This window comes from Manduca sexta, chromosome 8 (genome assembly GCF_014839805.1).
Source record: "Manduca sexta isolate Smith_Timp_Sample1 chromosome 8, JHU_Msex_v1.0, whole genome shotgun sequence".
Lineage (NCBI taxonomy): Eukaryota > Metazoa > Arthropoda > Insecta > Lepidoptera > Sphingidae > Manduca > Manduca sexta.
In genome coordinates this window covers 10,234,005-10,256,671 of record NC_051122.1, presented here as the reverse complement: position 1 = coordinate 10,256,671, position 22,667 = coordinate 10,234,005, and the positions used below count along the sequence as shown (strand labels likewise).

General features: G+C 34.4%; 1 protein-coding gene across 1 annotated transcript in view; it reads left to right on the top strand.

Moving 5' to 3' along the window:
- Positions 1–22,667, top strand: part of LOC115451172 (tumor necrosis factor alpha-induced protein 8-like protein) — an 84,177-nt gene that overhangs the window by 7,025 nt on the left and 54,485 nt on the right. The window contains exon 2 of the mRNA XM_037436395.1: positions 21,514–21,577. Coding sequence (XP_037292292.1) covers positions 21,565–21,577 — 13 coding nt within the window. The 5' untranslated portion in view covers positions 21,514–21,564. The remainder of the gene's footprint in view (positions 1–21,513; positions 21,578–22,667) is intronic.

The following is a 22,667-nucleotide window of genomic DNA, read 5'->3' as shown; positions in this document are numbered from 1 at the left end:
CGGGATCCAAGAGGCGGGTTTTCAGTGCAAACCTATTTCAGTAAGCAATCACGTGGATTAAAACATGTAATTAAAACTGATAAAATAATGATACAGGTTTTAACTCTTAAATTTCTATTCGATTCTTCTTGTTCTTTTCCTAGCCTTTCTCATGGCTAGTGCCTGGTGATAGATAAACCATGTAATTAAATCTGATAAAATAATGATACAGATTTTAACTCTTTTTAATTTCTCTTCGATTCTTCTTCTTTTCCTAGCGCTGCCATGGATGGTGCCTGGTGATAACGTTTTCTGAACTGTTTAAGCTGAACATGTTAACGTCTCTAGGACGAATACTTTCATATTATGCTGACGACAATTTTATCTATAAAATAACTCTTAATCTCGACAATAAAGGGCCTTTACCATTATAAGTCGGTTTGTAATAAACGGGGAATTTACTTAATCGTTTCTTCATAATATGTAGACTATTTACTTTTATGTATTCGATTTCTTTTACCGTTAAACACTACGGAAGTCGTTGAGTTATAGTAGTAATCGTATGTTGATTGCTAATGACTCTAATAAATTAATTTATTTGCCGTCTGTCTCTAACGATGTCCGACATCAGTTACGGAATGCAAGGAATCCTGTTCTTGAGATAAAGTTATGATTCACTTCGCGGCTAAATCGGATTGAGTGTCGCATCCTGGATTGTAACTTGAGTTTACTGTACTATAAATTATAACATATTTTATATTATAAAAGTAAATTATATTCAATACATATTTAATTTCCATTTCTGAAATGAACTTTACATCCATCTATGTTATAAATCGAATATAACATGGACATAATAAGACTTAACACTATTAAGGATGGCGAGCGCAGTGGAATACCAAACAATACTTTGTAATTCAAGGTGTTGGATGGTGTTTCTAGTGATTATGGACGGTCGTATCGCTTACCATCAGACGAATAGCAAACTCGTCTCGTCATACAAAGAAATAAATAAAATCTGCTCTAAATAATATATTCAGTGTAATCGACACATCCGAAGATCTAACAAAGCCGTTATTAAACTATAACGTTACAATTTTTTACATAAAGTTTTTTTCCGTTGTTGAGATAATACGGCATGGTTTCTCTTTACAAAAATGTTCAAAGTACATTCACTGTTTTATTTTGATCTGTTTTAGACGTTCTAAACCTTTTGAAGTATTTCTAAAGCACTACAGTCTAGACAATCAAAGGTAAATAGATTGATATCTCATCGTATTGATTTTATATAAATTAAATTCTGCAGGAGAGAAATTCTTGAATCCAAGTTGTATTATTGGATTTCTCAGTGAGCTTAATTATAAGTGAAGATACTGGTTGTTTTATATTTTAAGGTCTCTGTAAAGGTGAGAAGGTCCAAAGGTCTTACTGAGGAATTAAAATTTACAATGTAGGTGTATGTACTAAATGAAAACAAATAAAGTAGGTATTTACTTTATTTGTTTTCCCAATAGACTGCAATGCAAATCGACAAAGGCTTGTGTATTTGCATTTATAATTAGGAATTCGGCAATTCGTATTAAGGCGATTCCTCAAGGTCCATTTTCATACATTTTGTTTCACCTTTAATCTGGGTAACTAAACAAGTATTGGCAAGTAAAGAATTTAAATTCACGTCTAGTTAGTGATTAGTTCTCGCAGTTGAAAGAAAAACGTAAAAATAATTAATAATCATGGATATTTCGGCCTTTAAAATTTAATTAAATTAAATTTAATTAAATTTTAAAGGTATCGCCTTAAGTCGTAATTATAGTTTTTACAGACAATAAATTATTTCGACGTCGGTATTTTCTATTTCATGTTCGGTTTGTTCGGTAAAAAATATTTCGGCAGTAGGTTGCATAGTTTGACTTGTATTCGTTAATTTACCAAATCACGTATTGTTATACCAGTATGCAAATGTAATAACAACTACAGTTGGAAATAAAATTATTAACTAGTTATAAAAACTCCTTTCTAGGTACAGAAGTCGACAAAATAATTTTAAGTCAAGTTCTCCAAGTCCAATCAAGCAGAGTTATTCAAATAAACAAAAACTTCCTTAAAACAATGTGTTTTGTTTTAAAAATAGCTGAAGTAATACGAGTTTTTACCCAATTCGTTTTTTATTTAACGTTTAAATTAATAAAACCAATTAGATATAATTGTTTGATCTTTGAAATGGTTTTAAATTATGCTCTGGTTGCAAAAGTTCCAAATATAAACAGAAATATATTTAAATTTCGAAATCTTAAAACCAGCGATATCACATTAAAATCGCAGTTTTTTTCGTAGGCAAAGGAAATCACGCCAGCAGCTTAATGATTTTTATATTAGAATAAATACGTCACACGTCTCACAAAGTCGGTACTAATTTGCCAAAGTGCTTTCAGGGTTGGGATTGTCGGATGCCGTCGGTGGAATGTGGCCGACCGACTATTTACTGTGGGGTATTGCGTCCAAGGGCTTTCAGTTGCATTCCGGGTTTATGAGAGGTTTTATAGCGTGTTTACTGTAAGGACATTGGTTTATAGCTTTCCTTTGTTTTCAAGGATGCGGAAGGGAATGCTAAGGTCGCTCTGCTTGTTATTTGATTTGAGAAAGGATTTTGATACAAGCATATTACGCTAGCTTCTAAAAGACTAAGGTATGATTAATTTTAGAACAATGTCACTTGAAGTTGTCGCTTTAGAAGGTATTTGGTTTTTCCGTTTGTAAGGAACCTTAATATTAGTACTCGACATGACTATACCGTTTTTTTAATAAATAAAATTTTATTTCAAATGTAGCCAATGCAAAAAAAGAGAAAAATACAAATGTGTAATAACAAATTCTCAGGGCAAATCAAATAGCAGATCAACTTGCTCTCAAATTAACCAAAAGCTATCATTGTTAAATAAAAAATAATTAGTTAAATAAATATTAACTAATTCAGGCCAAATACACCACACACAAATCTCGTAATCATACTTGCGTTGTAACAAACTTTAAAAAATTAAGAAATTATATTCGAACCATTCGGAGCTAAGACATGAAGCCCCCTAAGAAATAACCAAGTATACACTAAATAACAATACCAGCTCCCCTTCGGAGCATCGTAAAAAACCCGCTTCCTTGCTCAGCTGTTGGGCAGGTGCAACGACAGCTGTTCCAACGGTCAGTGTGTACTGTGTGTCTTTGTGTTTGTACACGGCTGTGAATGAGATGCAGGCGAGGATGGATGGCGGGAGCCTTTTGTAAGTTATTTACAGTTTCTAGCTTATGAATGAATACGGGAGGAAGTGTGGTGTTACTGGGTTTGATGACGTAATTAAAATGTATTGTTATGATGGCTGATATGAGATTTTTTTATGAAAAGTTTGCAAGCGAATTTGTTCAATACGAAACACGCATTATAATTCAGAAATCGCTAGCGTGAAAAAGAATATTGATCAATTTTATTTAATGGATTGACTTTAACATCGTCTCAGGAAATCGGCGTATTGACAGCTATACTGTTTTAGTGTGGGATTTTAGAAAATTTAACACATTATCCTCTCTATCTCTAATCGCTACGTACCCACAATACGTCTGGCAGCGTAGGTACAAACCAACAAAAGGTCTCCAAACCAAACTCTAGTTCAAGATCACTTATCGTCAACTCATCTGTTTGTTTGCTATAAAAATATTCCAAACACAACGCCAAGACATTCCTCTTCATTGTCAACGTGTAACTTTGTGAGGAAAGTTTAAATATTGTTTATCTTGGCATTAGTTGCGAACGTCCTTGTTCCAATAATTCTCGAAGGGCGAAACTTTGATAACTTCTGTTCAACCACTTGACGTCTACATTTTGTACGGAATTATTTTATGTTTTGTGTTTTAACAGCATACGCTTGTGGTTATTGTCTGAGATATAATATTACACAAGACTTGACTGTTTGACGGCGGCATTTGAAAAATACTTTAAACTGTGATAATTTATTTGTTTAGCAACTTATATATTAAAATACAGCTTGTTTTTTGCTAGTGGTAGGATATATTTAATATCCGCCCGGATAGCGACCACTATACACAAGGTGGTCAAACCAACCATACTTGCCCACACAAGTCTGTCGCGTTCCGGGATCAGCCTGTGGACATTCGGTTCCAACAGGCCGGCATAATTGTATCGACTGTTGTTAATCATCTCTCATCAGTCGACATTCTATTGGACCCCACTCCACTTACCATCAGGTGCAGTGAAGTCAATTAGCCGTGCCGTCAAAAAGGCTGACTTAATTCCGTAGGCATTCTCCACCAGTCAACCTTAAGGTGGTGCAAATAATCATGGCAAGTGCATCAAAGGTACATTAAAAATAATAATATATTATAATATTTATATTAATTAAATATTAAACCTGAGGGTAGGATGCCTGTTTAATTAAAAAGCCAATATAATTTCCAGTTAATTTAAACACTATTCCTATCTACAATACGCAGTTCTTTTGACTACATAGTTATGTTTTACAGACTAGGTCGACTTGTAAAGAACAATAGCCTGCGGTCAGTACCAATGCCGTGTCGATATCTGACTAAGCACGTATTTCAAACATTCTCCCTTTATTAATGTTGAATTTTAATACACGTTATAATGTACTGTAGTTTTAAAAATATTCTACTTTCGGCAATAGTATTTATAAACTAATACCATGGACCTGGTTGGCTTGTTAAGAAATTTTAATAAGTACTACTTATTGAAGCGTGGTTGCGTCATTATTAAGGTATTTTAATGGTGGGGTTCAATGTACTTTAAACACGCATAATTATTATTAATGTCGATATAATATGTTAATAAATATATATTATGTTGCTATATTCTATGTTCTATAAATGTTTTCAGTTTTACTAATAAATCTATTGTAAAGAATTTGCTAAAATTTAATAGGCAGTTAGCAGTGCCATGGACAGAAAAATAATATATAGAGATATTTTATTACTAAAACTTCAAATTTACCAGCACGATTAGTGTTCTCTTCATCATCAGCCTTTGGAATTTTAGTCCTGATCATAGGCCGTGATATAAATCATAGATTTCCTGACTATCCTATTAGATGCCCGCATTATTGTCTTATGTCTTTGGAATTAGCACATAAAGCTCCTAGAACTCGACTTTAAACTAGATAAGCGTCCAATTGCTTTGATCTTGGACCAGTCTCGCAAGCCCCTGCAAGTTGCACACCAAACAGTTGCGAAGAACAACCATTCTGCTACAAATAGGACTGCATCCCATCTCCACGCGTTACACCTACGAAAATACATGGTCCACATTAAAATGCACATAAATCATAAGTCAATATTGTTGTTGACATAATTGTCATGGAATACACACTCGCACATGGAATGATAATCCTCCAACGCGTACGTTTATCAATATTAATAAACGGGCCGTCTGTCTGTATGCGAACATAATAAATTCATTGTCACGCGCGGGCATGCAGCGTATTTCGTAATGAATGATTAATAATAACGAACTTGTGGGCTCATTATGAGCGGACGTTTTTCATTTCGAAGAAATTTCCTTTTGCTGCGGAAAATTAGTCTTGCGTAAGCTTTGTATGAAAGTCTAGGTCTCCTTATTTGCTATATGTTCATTATAGTAAATAATCAATATACATAATATAATCACCATTATATCTTCACCTTCGCCAATATCAGACTGTGGCACCCAGGATTTCTCGAAGAGTGTATTCGTTCGCCATACAGTGTCTACATTATACCCATGCTTATGGTTTTAATATATTTTACGTTGCATCATAATCTGTAAATAAAATATTTATCCCTAAAATTTAACTCTACTGTACAATCATTTATGAAGTTACAAATGCTTGTATTTAGTTGAGGATAATCGCGTGTTCGCCACAAAAATGATTAATCTTGGGGATTTAATTAAATTTAATTTAATCATTGTATTTAATCATCGGTGAAGGAAAAACATTGTGAAGAAATCTGCATACCTGAGAATTACTCTATAGGAATTTCAAGGGTGTGTGAAGTCTATCAATCCGCAATAGGTCATCGTGGTGGACTAAGACCTAATCCCTCTCAGTAGTAGAGGTGGCCCGTGCCCAACAGTGGGACAGTATATAATACAGGGCTGATATTTTTATTATTAATCATTAAATTTAAACCTGAGTCTATATGTTTTATTTTCATACTACGACAGATATATGCCAATATTAATAAAATTAAGTTCAAATCCTTTACAAAGAATAACCAAAACAAATCCGTATCATTAAAGAGTTCGTAAATATTAATTTATTACCCTTAATAATTTCAAGTTAAATCGAAGCAGACGAAATCGTTGACATTTGCAAAAACGTTACCAATCTTTGAAAGATATATTTCGGAACTCAATCGTAAGTTTCTCAATAAAGTCTGATTAGTTTGAGTTGAAATTTCTCTTGGAATGAGTAATTATGAGCGGCAGTTATAAAATTTTTAATCTTTACTTTGAAACTAGAAATGTTTTTGTTATTTTGTGTCAGATTTGATTTATATGTTTATGCACTCCAAATTTTTTCTTGGAACACAAAATGTATGAAGTCGGCGCCCGGATAGATCGACATTTTACGACTTTATGGCATCTTTCATCTAGCATGTTATTGCATTGCACTCGTTTCCATGGACACCATTTTCTGTTGAAAGTGTACTCAACGGTTTTAAATTAATGACTATTTCCATAATTGTCGAATATTCACACAAACATGTATATTTCCAATAAAAACGGGTTTTATATATGGAGTCTTGTTTTATTTGTATGCTGTTATGTCTAACATGGCTAAGGTTGAAATTTGTCCTAGTTTCGCATATTTCCTATGTAAGGCATCCCGTAAAGACATTAAAAGTCCCGGTAAAACTCAAAAATATCTTTAAAAACCGAAAGCCAAATTATTGTTCAGTACCATAGTATCGGGGGAAATCATTAAATAACATTCACTTCTCAAGGACTTCTGTGTTTTTCGGGTACAACTATGTGTACAATGTACATGAGTTTATTATTGCAGACGTCTTGCTTATTAATTTTACTCTAGTATACCAAATTTAATTAATTAGATGGTATCTATTTTGGAACAACTTTCTTAGTACTGGGGTATTTTAAAAGATGATTACAAATATAATCTAGAAAGTCTATTTGACATATTTCGTATTTTTTTTTGGACTATTTATAAAAAATAAAAAAATTACAGGCAATTTTTCAGACTTTCTTAAATGGCGGTTCAGTTTGTTTTGTAGATAATACATGCAATGCAAACAGACAAGTCACGTATTAAATATCATTAGGAATGAAAATATAGAATTTATTTAGAAATCTATGATCTACACGCTACCTTATTATTCCGCAACAGCGCAAAAATCACGATAAACCCACCTCGCTTCACCTAAGGCAATCGTAATTGTCTTGGGAATTATGCGAATATAATCCCTACATCCTTCACAATAAGGTCTGCATTACAGCTCATTTTAAACTATCTAGGCAAGGCTACGCGAGGTCGAATTGTGAAGGCAAGGTAAAAATATTAGACATACGTTTACATGTTAATACGTTGAGATTTATTGAGAGTCCTAAACGGCAGGTCTGTGAAGCGGTCCCTGGAGGGCGCTACATCGGCAGCTACTGCCTCGCCGTACTTTTTAAAAGTTTGCATTCAGTATAAATTGTACGCTCGATTCTTTTCTGTTTTATCACTAAATTTAGCCGGAGAACGGACGGAGCTAAAAGTTACAATGGAACATGTAAATTGCTTTGGTAATCGCCTGCTAAAAGATGATAATTCCTTTTATAGAAGTAGAGAATATTAACATAAATTTTGACCCGAAAAGCATTATGGTAATCTGCATTTGCCACATTATAAAAAAAACGAACGCTGACCATAATTCCAGCGGCATTCTAGACAATGAGCATGTGTAATTATTCGGCGACCTCGGTCCGATGTTTTGCTGAAATTCATCATGCTTGACCTTTCATTATGCGAATAATTAGGTTGATTGGTTAATTATTATTCCGCGCATCGTTAGTACGATAACTAGAACACAATTTCGTAACAGGCTCATATACCGCTATTTTGATTTATTGTTCGGAGATGGCCGTTAACATACGTCAATATAAAAATGAGGTTATGTATTGATTCTTTGACTTCACACTACAGGTGGTGTGTCCCATCGTATGTTGAAATTGTTTTATATTTTTTTTTGTTTTATTGAGTAGAAAGGTTAAGCATACAGCGTACTTTGAAGACTTTCTTCATTGTGCTGATAGAAAAGGTAGGCATACTTCTAGAACGTTCTGCTGCGTTATTGGTTGATGTGGAATAAATGGGAATGAGCTTCTGATGTTTCATGTTGCAGTGCTAAGGAAGTTAGTTGTACTGCTTGGTTTCGGAAACGTTTTAGCGTGTATTGTAAGTGCGCATGCGTTGACTGTACTCATTAAACACAATTGTAGAAACGTTTAGAAAACATTTTTGTACGTTGCGTCTCTGCATTTTTCCTGGGCAATGATCAATTGCCATCTTGGTCTTGGTTCCTTAATATGTCACACGTTGACAGTTCATAACAAGCACGTACCTCATCACGTTTATGACATTAGATATTGGCATACAGAATACTATTCCAAGTAATTTCACGAGTTTAAACTGTTATAGAGATTAAGATCATAACTTAAAGACTCTTTGTCTGACTCTTCAGGCTATGCCCGAGCATTTTTTATGAGCTTACTTCGTCTATCCGTAACAGGCATCCAAAGACTTAAGTTAATTAGCCAATATAATTAGCTTATTCGTCTTTACAACCTGCCAGTCAACTTGTGTCAAATGAGCTGGGATAATTCCACGGAAACCATATGAACGATTAAGGAACATTCGTATTAGTCTAAAAATAAATCAAAGCCAGTCCGACAGTGAATTAATAGTTAAATATTTCCCTACAAAGAACGTGTGTTACAGCGAGTGGTGGATTGATTACATGTAGGAGTGTGTAATGAAAGATCCCTTAGTATTCTAAAATTTTTGAGTTGAGTATTAAAACACATTTGTTTGATACTGTGAACGAAAAGATAGAAGTGCTGAAAATGCAGAGTTCTTCTATTAACATCTTGAAAATAAGATGTCGCAAATCGCATTTGGACGTGACCGCATCGTATGTGCGACGCGTAAATGACATTGTAATTTGGGTCTAAGACTGAGTTCACTATATGTTAGGCTGTGAAATCATTATTTTAGGTTCGTTGCTAAATCTATCAAAATTTGTTAGTTTTAACATCCGGCTTATCAGGAGTCCCCAATCATGGGAAATGGAATAATTGTAGGATTAGGAGATAGATTCGCTCCGTATTACTTGGACTAAAGTAAGCTCAGCTACCCATCGATGTCTGGTTGCATCTGTGCCTACTATAGTCGCCTCAGAATTGAGCACACTACCTCGTGGTTGCTACAGTTACGTACAAAAATACCGCATCATGCGATAATTTCCTTAATTGTTGTGCCGGCTATTATATATTTAGCTGTAAGATTTTGTTATTCATATAATACGAAAAGGATTACGCTATTTTAAGTCATGACTAAAGTGACATAAGTAATTATATGACGCAAAGCAAATAATATTAATATGAATTATATAAAATAATATTAATATTTATTACCCTATTTACAAAAATACATTCTTCACTGTTGCAATGTACGACGGCGCTGGACAAAACGTGATATCAAAACAGTTTATCCATACATTACCATATTTGCAACTCCATTCTTATATGCAAAGGCAAAACATATCCTTTTTTATCCATGGACACAGTATAAGTTTGTGTAAGTTTCAAAGTTCAAGATAATCATGATGCCAAGCTAGGTAGATAGGCTAGGCGGCTATTGACAGGAATCCTTTAATTACTTGCTTCTAAGTTGGAGTTCAAAAGTAGATTATGCTGTACAAAGTATAGAGAATAAAATCAAGGACGTAGTCCTTACGCTTCAACAATTCAAGAGAAGGCGGAAGTAGAACTGTGGTTATCCGAAGTTATTTCTCTCTTAGGTTATGATGGGTAATATACAGTAATTTTACCAATTCGTAAGCGTTTATCAAGTGTAAAAACACACACTCCTCTTTTACATAACATGGGAATTTGACGTAGGTATTTATGGAATAATAGTCCATATCTACATTCATTCCGACTTCCGATGTAACTTTTAGTAAAATATAATACATGAATTTTCTGGTACTTAAGCATTTGGTGAACCGTTTTATAATTTAAGCCGCAACATAAAGCGGTGACGTAAAGGCTAGATTTGCTTAATTAAATTGTAATTGCCGATGTGGCTTACCTCGTTTATATGTAGTGTATGTTTATATATAGACACAACAAATTAAGGACGTGCCGCACCTACATTGTTTCGTTGTTGAGTAATACTAATAACTAGCTGATGTTTTGTATCGTGAAATAAAGTGGTGTAGAACTGTGAGACATAGAAAATGTATAAATTAACGGTTATTTTGTTTTTATGTTTAACAAAACTGTTAATCACTATTGATTGAGATTCAGGTGACATAAGAAACGGCCATCTCGCATTTTCGATGTTGTTTCATATTGTAATAATTTTGACTAAGAAAAAAAACATTATTATTAATATCCCTCCATTTCACGATAATTCTAAAATCGTACATTAGCTTGATTTAGAAAATTGCATTCATATTTAAATTGGTAAAATAAAAAACGCATTAAACTACTAGAGGTAGATGATTTGATCTCTATGTAGAGAATGTAGTCGGCGTCATTCATTAGAAAAATCTCGAATAAGACATCATGTAACATAATCGAAAAAAGTACAAGTATATTAATTCGGCATAAACAAGCGCGTGCTAACAGTAAAGTGTAACGGTTGGCGTGTTTCGGTGCTATGCACCCGCGCCGCGCCCGCGCAGTTTTAATTGGTTATTCCGCTCCAGTGTGGACAGTGCGCGCGCGCCGCCGCGAGTTAAACGTGGTGGATACGCGAATTGACTGGCTGAACTAATGTCATGTGCTTTTTATTCAGCCTCGTTGAAGTTATTAGCGACAATTGCCTGGAAAGCAGCTGTTGCCTTGTTATTTATATATATTTTTTTATTTTAAAAATAACCGCTGATAAATTATATTTCGTGGATGGTTTTCCACATGGAACCGTAAACCGTAATGGCTAGTATATCGTAATTCGTAATCAATACAAAATAATCTTTTTGATGATAGTTTTTAAACCGTCATAGTTCGTACGGTAAACTCACAATTCAATATAGAGATAGTATAGTACAGCCTATCTCCTAATAATAAATGGAATATTTACTATACTATAAAGAGCTTCTGTTTCCAGTCCGCAATATTTAATTCACACAAAAAGTATCAAAAAGAAAGCAAATGAAACGTAGTTACGAACATTTATTTGGGTTTTTATTACAAAAAATACTTTTTTGGTGGAAATGAAAGAGTGAGCAGGCGTATGAAGCCCCTATAAAATATTGTAGTTAGGAGTAAATGTTGAAACATTTTCAAGAATATGTTTTAACTCGTGAACGTGTGACCTAGAATTTATGATATTTCGTATTTGTGACTGGGCACGTCTCTATGTAAGCAATTACGATATTTCGTAAAATACCTCAATGATATAAATATTGACTTCTATTTACTATGAATGTTTCGAGCATGTGGCCAGTGTTAATTATACCTACATCTTAATGAGTTATTTAACGACGTTTATTTAGTGATGAAGTGTTCAAAGTTTGTTAATGGATGTTTTATCGATTTGTGAATGTCTTAATGGCTAAATAATAAATATAAAAGATCCAAGGTTACATGAGTTCTTATCGTCTGGTTAAGAATATTTCTCATGAGGATCGACTCAAGGAATTGTTTTGTTCTGTTTTTTACCACTTTTTACCATATTGCTAATGAGTTAATGGCAAAATAATAAATATAAAAAGATCTAAGGTTAAACGAGTTCTTATCGCCTGGTTAAGAATATTTCTCATGAGGATCGACTCAAGGAATTATTGTGTTTAGTTTTTTATCTCTTTTTACCATACTTCACACGTGTTTCACTTCTTACCACGTAAGCTATTCTAGCTTATCTTTACTGGTCAGTAAACGATGCCGAATCACAGCCTAAATTTTAATTTAGTTTAAAATTAAAACTCAGCCTTAATCACATATGAAACCTACAGGTTTGAGCCCAAATTGGCAGCTTAGTCTTCATATAAGCAATTTACAAAATAACCATTCCAACGATTGACTTGCCGCACAAAGGTCGTAGGAATGTTGTCGGTCTTCGAACACAGTCGCATTTCAGTTCAATAAAGCTTTCATTATAAACGAGCCATTGTGCCTTTGATCCCGGCCCTGCGGTGTTACATGACAATGTAAGAAATACGCTGGATCCAATGTCACCGCACGAAGGCCTTTGTAGTATCGGCGATTGTGTTTCCACTACAATTATATGCGCAGCAGGTTTCGTGATTCAAGACTGTGTCGTTGTATGGTGAAGGGAAGCGTGATAGTTGCCTACCTGAACTATCTCCCTAATCATTTCGATTGTAAATCGAGTCACTTAGTCAACCAAAACATAACATAGAATTAATAAAACCGTTTAAAATTAATAATTTCTCACAAGCGTTCGAAATCAAATAGTAATTATCAAATAACAAACGAGATGGTTATATAAAGGCCTGACGTCACAGACATTAAGGCGCGAGAATAAAAAAGAGATAGCAAGATAACTACTAGACGCCCAGACATATCCATTATAAACATGACTATGAAGAAATAAGAATAGATGTAGCAGTTGCAACAAAGAATGACTAATATTTGTCATTGTGAAAGAATGCCATCTCAAAAGTGCCTCGTGTTTTTATTAATGAAGCTGTAAAAGCTTATGATATCGTGTCTGGCGGTCTGGCGAGTGCATTTTTTGTGCATTATCCCAACACAATTTGATTGCTCCAAAGCAATGACCCCGACGATGTGTTTGCTAAAATAATATTTCGCGTCGGTGCTCGCTGTGTCTGAAGTCCAAATGACGTCACGGCGTTTTATATGAATTTCACACAATACGGTTTTTTGATATGTTTTATTGCAAGTCTGATGGGATTGTGCTTCTCAGAAACTTGTGATGTTTAAGAGATATGGTAAAAACTTTACTGTTTTCAAATAGTTATTTGTGTTAATTTACTAAAAGTTTAACTGTTATATGTTTTTGATATTTTGGACAGCTTTATATACTTTTGGCTTGCTTATATTTGCCTAATCAGAAATTTCAATTCATCACGTAACATGTTATCGCCCTTATGGAGTACTCTTACATAAAACAAATTAGTATTTATATAATACGTATACCAATTACTACCCTCAAATCAATTAGCGAAAGGTTTGTACAATGTTACATAAATTTATTTTCAGTCTAATTAAAATTCAATTAAACTTGCTCAATTAAACAAGCACCTATCACTGCGGTAACATTACCAATTTGATCTATTATGACTTCAATATATTTCATTTTAATAAGACTTCGATATATTATGACCGATGCCGATTATGACGGAAGCCGCACCATGAGTAATGGGTCCACCTGTTGTCATTCCGCGAACGATGCGAGGCAATAAATCAACGCACGCGCCACTATCCAGCAGCGCGGTCCCGCTCGACAATTTGTATCGGGACTAGGGTTACCAGATCAGCTTTGTCATTTGAGGGTATTTGGAATACGGGATTCAAGTTTAGAATACAGCACAAAGTTTTTTATGTTTTCTTTATAAAATCATCAGCTATAGTTACTTAAGTTTCCGGTAAATTTGTTCTAAGTTTGACCTTGCGATATTTAACATGTCTTTGTTCACTGGGGTAGATAACTGTACTATATTTATTTTATTAAATTAAGACACGGAGAAATTATTGACTTAAAAACGGGACATTTCGTAAAATTCAGAACGGCTGGTCATCCTAATCGGAACGTGGTGATTTATGCGATAAATCAACAATGTTTGCTATTTGACGCGATATCGGGATGGATTTTGCTTCGTCGGTTTGAATCTGTTAGTTATTGGGTCTTTGTGTGGTAATCGATAGTGTTAGATAAAATATAGCTATTTTAATGAGATTAAATATAGTACAAACGGGTCTCTGATATGTAGTATAATTTGTTACGTTTCAACTTTATATACAAGGAGTCAATTTATTTGTAAGTACTAGATTTTATATATAATATATAAATTTTAATAAGTGTTTTGTAATTGTATGGTATTGTATTGACATTCGCTATGCCAGCTAATTGGCACAGTCCAAAACAATCCAACACGTCGATGCTAATAGTAATGTTGTACGGTAGATGTAACCGCGCGCTTCGTTGAGCGCTTATTGTTCCGATTCTCTCACGATTTTACTCCTCACTCGAAAGTCGGGGAAATGAATCATACTTTTTTATTTTATGTGTGTTGTGACACTTTGTTTCCGTTACGGGTAATTGAATACAACTTCGCTTTCGTTTGGATTTTATTGATACAATTAATGTTAGTCTCGTTCTATCAAGAAATTAGTCAATGGTTATTTTTGGTTTTAGTTGCGTGAAAGTATTTTTTGCATATCTTTTCTGACCTTAATACACACACACACACAATATCATTCATTCATCCCCGAAGGGGTATGCAGAGGCGTAACCCGGGCACCCACTTTTCGCCAAGTGTGTTCCGTCCCATGATGTGATAGGGGAGCCTATCGCCATATCGGGCACAAATTCTAGACTCCGGGCTGATACTGAACAGAAAATATCACTTTGCTCGACCCGGAATTCGAACCCAGGACCTCAGAGCGTTGCCGTACTGCGCATGCAGTACAACTACGCCACAGAGGCAGCCCTTGCGGGTAATAAACCGAAAAGTAAGCTAAGATTGTATAGTTAATGTCGCATGGCTAAGAAAATAATACATAGCTTAGATTACATAGTTTGCTGTCATCATATAAGTATGAAAAATATTGCAGCTAAGCCAGTTTTGCTTAACTAAGCTTAGTTCGTGGTCTGTAACGGTGGTTACAGACCACAAACAGTAGTAGTACATAGTAAGCAGTTGTTGTTAAGATTCGAAAGGTATGTCGGCATGATTATAGAGGCAAAGTACTGAGCCCTTTCCGCTGTACGATCAAATAAAAATGTCCCTGGATCTGCCATTACCGCGCTCCGGCGAACTGAAAATATGTTGGGACCTTTTTAACAGAACTACGAAGGGTTTTCTTCGAAGATTTTTATTTGAACAGTGTAAAATTAATGTAATATGATAAACCTATTTATACAAATATTATTAAACTAAAATGTTTCTTTGTTTGATAACGTTGACTCGGAATTTAATAATAGAGAAGAATGCCATTAATTTCGACACGGCAGAAGGCTTTTAGAAGACGTTATATCCAACATTTATTGTAGAATGAATTAACATGATGCAACCAGGATCTATAGTATTTAACCTGACTCTCAACGAATTCCAAAAGAGATTATAATTTTAAACGTCAATTATAGAACCTTCATTCGGCCAACATAATTCATACCAAAGTAAAAAATTGCAAATTTTTCCAGAATGTTCTACATACGGAACACAGTCGTTTACTTAATACAATCTGCATGATATTCCTATACAAAGCAGCGGATATTCCTTGCAGGAAATCACGTTAAGCGAGCTTGCATTGTGCGCCGGTTTGCAAGTTTAAACTTGTCGAGATCGATTGCCTCCACGCATCTGGTCAATTTAACCAGCGCTATTAGTTGTTTATTGAGGAAATGTCTGACATCTTCTAGATAAAATAGGAAACGGCCAATATATTAGATGGCCTGAAACCGGTGTAGGAATTGTCTGTTTAGTTTTTTTGTAAGTAAACCAGAAGATGGGTAAGTCGCTTGTCTTATGTTAAGCGTAATGATTGCTCATTAAGAGGAGGGATCATAATATCTTCTGTGGCAGTAATACCACCCAGAATTTAGAATTACACAGCGCTGCAATATGGTAATGCGCTCTGGTCGTCTTCCTTAGACAGTGTTATGAGGCTCAGCAATTAAGTTGGATTCGCAATCCTTTAAATCTAACACTATTTGAGGTTTTCTTCACTAATGTCTGTCGACAGAAATACAAAATGATACAGTCTTGTATTGGCGAACGGCGAAATTTTCCGAAGGGGACTACACAACATGATATAGGTACCAATATGTAATAACGGTCTGCATGAGATTTTACATAAATTACGAAAGGGAAGCCGGCAAAAATCGGGTTATCGCAATTGCAGTCTTAACTATACTAGAGTTTACAATTTGTTAATAGTTCCCCGACTTAATTCTGGCTTGGAACAAATATTTGCGTAGCATTTATCATAATTTGTGTAGCACTTATCGGAGCTATTATCTCCAAGTTTGTAAGACTTCGCCGGGAAGTCGGTGCATTAATATTATCGTCCAGCTACATAGTCATTTGACTATGTCCAAGATCGTGATTAGTTTCACCATCCTCTAGCGGTTATGTATCCGCCCATTAACGGGTAACGGACGGTAATTCTGCCACAGGAATCCTAGAATCTGGAATGGTTGTAATAATAGTATATTTAGTACTATTTAATAATGACTTGCAAATAGTGCAACGAAATTGACGTAAGTTATTAATATTGAGGCTTGATAGTTTGTAGTGCCGTGTGGAGAATGAAAGGATTTCAAACAGATTTTAAGTTGAACTTTTTTTTATTAGAAAAATCATTCATGATGCATTAAGTAGAATGTTTGATAATTATTGAATTAATATTTAATTATTTGAATGTTTTATTGAACTATGTGGTAATCTAACTACAATAGATTTGAGTTCTTTATCCAGTTTTATACATCCAAATAAATCAGATATAAAATATACTAATTAAAAAAGAAGCCATTTAAACGTTAATTAGATTGCAAATGCGCAAACGACGACTTCCTGAAAGCTAAATAAGACATAGCGTTCTTTTTACAAACATGCAATCTCACAGTCAAGCAGTAAGCACCATATATGAACCTCTATATAAGGACAGTGGCCATTACATAAGCAAGTAATTACCAACATAATTACTCCAGGAGTCGAGAGAATGCGATTTTTAAATACACATCGACGGTTACGTTCTAATTAAGTATGCGAGTATTATGAATCTCTATATTTGCCATTGGACGTAGTGCCGCAAACCGGAACGGTGTGAGACCGGTTGGTAGGATATTGAATATTCTCACGCACACATAGTGTATTAGGGGCCGTCTGTTACACCGTATTAGGGGTTTGATTGGCTGTGATTTTAAGGGTGTTTTTTAAATTGCAGACTAGGGAACTTTATTTAGCGAGCTGATTGTGCAAGTTAAGTGGTCGGGTGAGGTTAGTAATGCCTTTTTGGATAGGGTTCGAAACCAAAATTAAAGAACACATTCACAATTTTTCATCTACAAAAAAATATATAATAGTTAAAAAGGTAAAAAAAAAGAATGTGCTACTATCTTATTGTTTTCATATACTACAATGTTTATAAAATACATCTGAATGATCATAATTGTCTGTATTTAATTGTTGCAATTCAACACCATTAGATTATGTGGCATCGATATAGCGTGACAATAATGTTTTGCGGTGTTCATACTTGTTTAACATATTACGTGTCACAACGTACAAATACAGGAAGTCCATATTGAAAATCAATGCAGTGTTTATAAAGTGTTGGTTTATACTTAGCACCTTTGAGTAATTAAAAAGCAAACAGATAACGCTTTGCACATTATTTCCAAATCTATTGAATTCTAAATCATTGATTATAATCTTGCTCAGTGCGCAATATCTCCAAACGACATTAATTATTCATGACAAAAACATTTAGTTTCGTTTGATTTCGTCTCTGAAAAAAGATGATAGGCATCACGTTTACAGATGGTACCGGAGTCAATATACTGTATTGTTTAAGTTGAAAACATTAATTTATGGTTATTTAGTTTGGTTGTTGGGAATATCTTTAGAATTATTCGTCCTCTTTCATAAGTCCTATTAATAAAAAAATCATGATACAATATTCATGATTTATTATATATCCCTTCATGCAGGATAAATTCTCCCGTTAAAGAGCTGCGAGCAAAAAACCTTTTTAAACAAATCACCTTACCTTACACAACGGTGTGTACAACATCCATTTGTACATGATGTGTCAAAGAGACGGCGTGTAGTACGTGATCAAAGGAGTTGCGATACCTAGCACTTGTATCATGTGTGTTATACGCTCCCCTTCCCTCTGACGCTCCTATTACATGTTTATGTGCCGGCACGATTTTATCAATATCGACGTGTGCGATTTTTATTATGTTTTTTTTTGTGTTAGTTTAAATTTGTTGCCAGTTACTGAAGTCTTGTTATGAATTAATGTTTTTCTTTGTCTGTGTAAATACTGGCCAGTTAGTGTAGTCTTATTATGATTTTATGTTTTCTTTATTTGTTTTGAATTTCTGGGCAGTTCTGTAGTCTTATTATAAATTAATGTTTTTCTTTCTTTGTTTTGAATTTCTGGCCAGTTCTGTAGTCTTATTATGAATTTATGTTTTTTTCTGTTTGTGTTTGATTTCTGGCCAGTTACTGTAGTTTTATTGGTTTAGAAGGAGGTCGGTGCTCGGCGGTTGTAAGATATCTCAATACATCTAGTTTATGTCGGTTACTAAATCAAGCAGAATCATAACGGTGATTGCATACCGTGGTAAAATGACAATGCCATGGTATTTAACATGTTACATGTCTAGATGGACTAGCATTCGATTTATCATGTAATAAAATGACAGGGTAGAGTTTCAAGTATGAATAATGAGTATATTTTAATAAAATAATACAGTTGTTTATTCTTGAAAGTTCTTTTAAGAAATACCGCAAAGTGGTCTGACGTTGGCAAGTTAATTCCTATGATATAAATAATTAATGAATCATATTTTATTTATTAAGATTTATGCTCTTGTGTTACTCTTACCTACCTTTCGAGGTAATTAATAACAAGTATTTAGTCAACACTTGGAATAAACCTACAAAAACATTATTACGTGATAAATTGTAATCCCTACAAATTAAAAATAAATGTCAATACACTCAAATTAATTTAACTCCAGTGAGACGAGACGCTTGAGTCGCGCAATCGACTCGTCGCGGACTGTTTGCCTCTGTTATCATGTTTGCACGGTTGAATTAGTGGTAAATACTGATTCACTCAAATGTCAATTAGATTTAGCTTGTTGGACTATGCATGAATTGTCTTGTACTTTTATATTTCATTATGGACAAACTGGGCTATGCTACTAGTTTTATTGCAGAATCTTTACATATGATAAAATTGTAACAGGCATTATAAATATTAATGAAAAACGAATATGCGTGGTCTTTATTTGAGTAGCGCAGAAGTCAAAACAAGAGTTTCTAGTATTTTTGTCTATCTGAACATTTAAACATGCATCAAACACTACTGCATGGAAAGGAATGCAGTTTTCACCAATGTATTGCTAGAGGTCTAACTTAAATTATCCATTTTGTCCCGGGAACATATAAAGCGGAAATATTATCCTGGATGCGGGCGGAGCAGCGAGCAAAAGCTAGTTACAATTTAATAATGTTTAGTGAAGTATTTGATAGCTAAACAATAATAAGTATTCTATTGTAGAAATGCAACTATTGCAATTTGGATTTATTGCTATAGGTATCTTTTATATATTAAATACCCATCTTATTTGTTTCTCTGGTAGTCTTCGCATCAGATATCATAGAAAACTCTATCAATAACTCGCAGTAAGTCAACACAACCTTTCCTCTTAGTTTGGTATAATATGTTTCACTTCCAAAGTCGTTGAACCGAGGCTTGGCCTAAACTTTCCCTAACAACTTATAAAGTATAACTCTGGACTGCGAGCCAGAATAAACTGGACGTATTTATGAAACAGAGCACGAAGTACGGAGTGTAGAGAGTTTAATTATCAAATAAGGTAGGAAATGTTGGGACAGTGATGAATTTAAATGTTTTACAGTTAGTTGGAAAATGTCATTATGTAATGACATTTGCGGTGATGCGTTTTGGATGCTTATACAACTTTTTGGATCTAGGAGTACTTATAGGTAGACTAGATTAAACCTTAAGGGAATATATACAATGATCATTTTTAAATGTGTACCCATAAACAATTGAACTGAATATTTTTTTAAATCCACATTCCTTTTCATATAATTTTATACCCTAGAAATATTTGATCTATTGCCTTATCGTAGATATGAGTCTTAAATTAAATAAAACACCTAAATCTTGATCGACAGTGCTCTCCCAAAGTGATCAGCTAACCAAACACCGAGGAAAGCGGTGAATAAATATTACATAGTAAATAGGGCACGCGTGAGCAAAAAAACGCTTAAATCCTGACCCAAAAACGCTGCTGCGAACGAGCCGGCTTTTAATACAGCCTTTAGTGCCTTTATCTACGCGCTGGGTGTGAGGAAAAAATGGTTACCTACTCATACTGTTCTAGCTAAAAATGAAAGACCGGAGTTGAAATGATTGCATGTTTAGGGAAGGAAAATTTTGTTGCAATTTGGAACTCTTATTTAAAATACATAATGCCTTTATACTTGTCTGTTACATCAAATATAGTATTTAATTGCAAATTGTATAACTGATATTAGTTTTTTTTTATTTAAGTTTCCTTCCTTTAATAGCGTTGTTAATTAAAACGTAACGTTGTTACGTACATATATGAGTACAATTTAAAAATGTGTATATGTCGCGTCCAATTGTAAGTACCTATGTAAGGTACAAAGTTTTGCTGTCTTGAAGATTAAACTGTTCTCGCTGGCCTTCCAAGAACTTAGTAAATTTATTAAATATATTTTTCTCTTCGATTCACCTGTTAGTTGTAACATAAACTTCTAATGAAATTTGTTAGCGATGACTCCAATTAAAACTTCAGTACAGTTTCATAACAATTATATTTAAAAGGTCCCTTGTATCTTCGTTTCTTTTTTAAAATAAAATTATATTCGTATCACAGTCACACGATGGCACAGCTCTGGTTACATAGAACCACATGTGGTGCTAAGCCGCGTTGCGTTTTCTTTTTTTTTTATGCGACCACGGCGCCCGGACGCACAGCCACACCGCCGTTCGCAGATAAAAGGATTTTAAATATAGAACGAGGAAAATACACAGCCAAACAGTTTTATTATGTTATTCGTGTTGCCAGTAATATGTTATTTAAAGTTTTTAATGACGCCACTTCCTATGATGTGGTGTTGCCTGTACGCCTTTGGCTATTTGTATTAATATTGGTTAAGGGTCCGTTTACTATTTTTCGCAACTGGCAAGGGAAAAATTGATGAAATGCAGTGAAATGAAAATTATGCGTTTATTTTTTTTTTCTTGTATTATAACAATTTTTATTTCTTCTTTTTTAATTTTGTTTATTTCATTTTTTACAGGAACCTGCAATAGATCTACTTTTTTCTTCGAAGTTATTTTAAGTTTTCTTCATGGTTTCCACTTGTAAGTTTTATTTTTTTAATTTTTTTGTTGTTACTAACCACTAACCCTTATTATTTATTATTTACGGTATCAACTTACTATTCCATCATATGGAACATTCTCGGGACGGAGACGTCCAGCGCGAGGATTCAATTTGATGTTATTTTCCGGTTGCTTGCCGACGTACGCCCGGTATTCCCGGACCGTAAAAATAATCCGGAAAAACATGTCCTGACATATCCGATCCAGGGTGGAATTTTTTGGTAAATTGAAGGAAAAATAACAACAGGTTTTATTGAAACATATCCTTTGATGTAGGTGTTGCCAGTCAATAAATCGTGAAATGGTGTTAAGGCAAGCTTGTTTTTGACATTTATATATTTGACAAGATATTAAAGGGATGCTAAACCCTTATTTAAATATGCGTACATGACAGACAAAGGTCATTCACCTCAATAATTTATCAATTCTTTGAGGTATTACTAATAACTATATTAGACTAAATATGTTTTCAAGCGGTCTCAAATGTAATTGCTTTCTTTGTCGGTTACTGTCGTCAAGCACCAGTGACCACGCGGTGTATTTTGCTTTGAAGGACTTTGAACCTAGCATAATTACTTAGGAATATAATATAGTAAATTCAACGTCCCATTGCAAAACCATTCTGGGCGGAGTTGCTTTTCATTATTGGTAGCTGTGGCCTTGACCGTAAAAGCAGCGCCTCGCCAGTCCAGCTGGTATTAATACGTTGGTACATTGATATCTTCGGCAATAAAAAAAAACAAATGTAGATCATGCCTTTATACAAGGAAGAAGTGAAGGTGCACCTAGGCACCCACATTTTCATGTTCTGTCCCATACTGTAAAAGGAGCGAGCCTATCGCTATTTCGGGCACAAATTCCAGACTCCGTGCTGATATTGAGCAGCAAAACTGACCCGGGATTCGAATCCGATGATCTCAGAGCAGTATCGTATACCACGCAATACAACTACACCATCGAAGCAAAGATTAAAGGAATAAAACAAGTGTAGGTACAAACAATGCCAGTATCACCGGCATATCCGAAGAATGAGGAATCGTTGGCGCCGCGCCTGCTGATCGCGAGATAA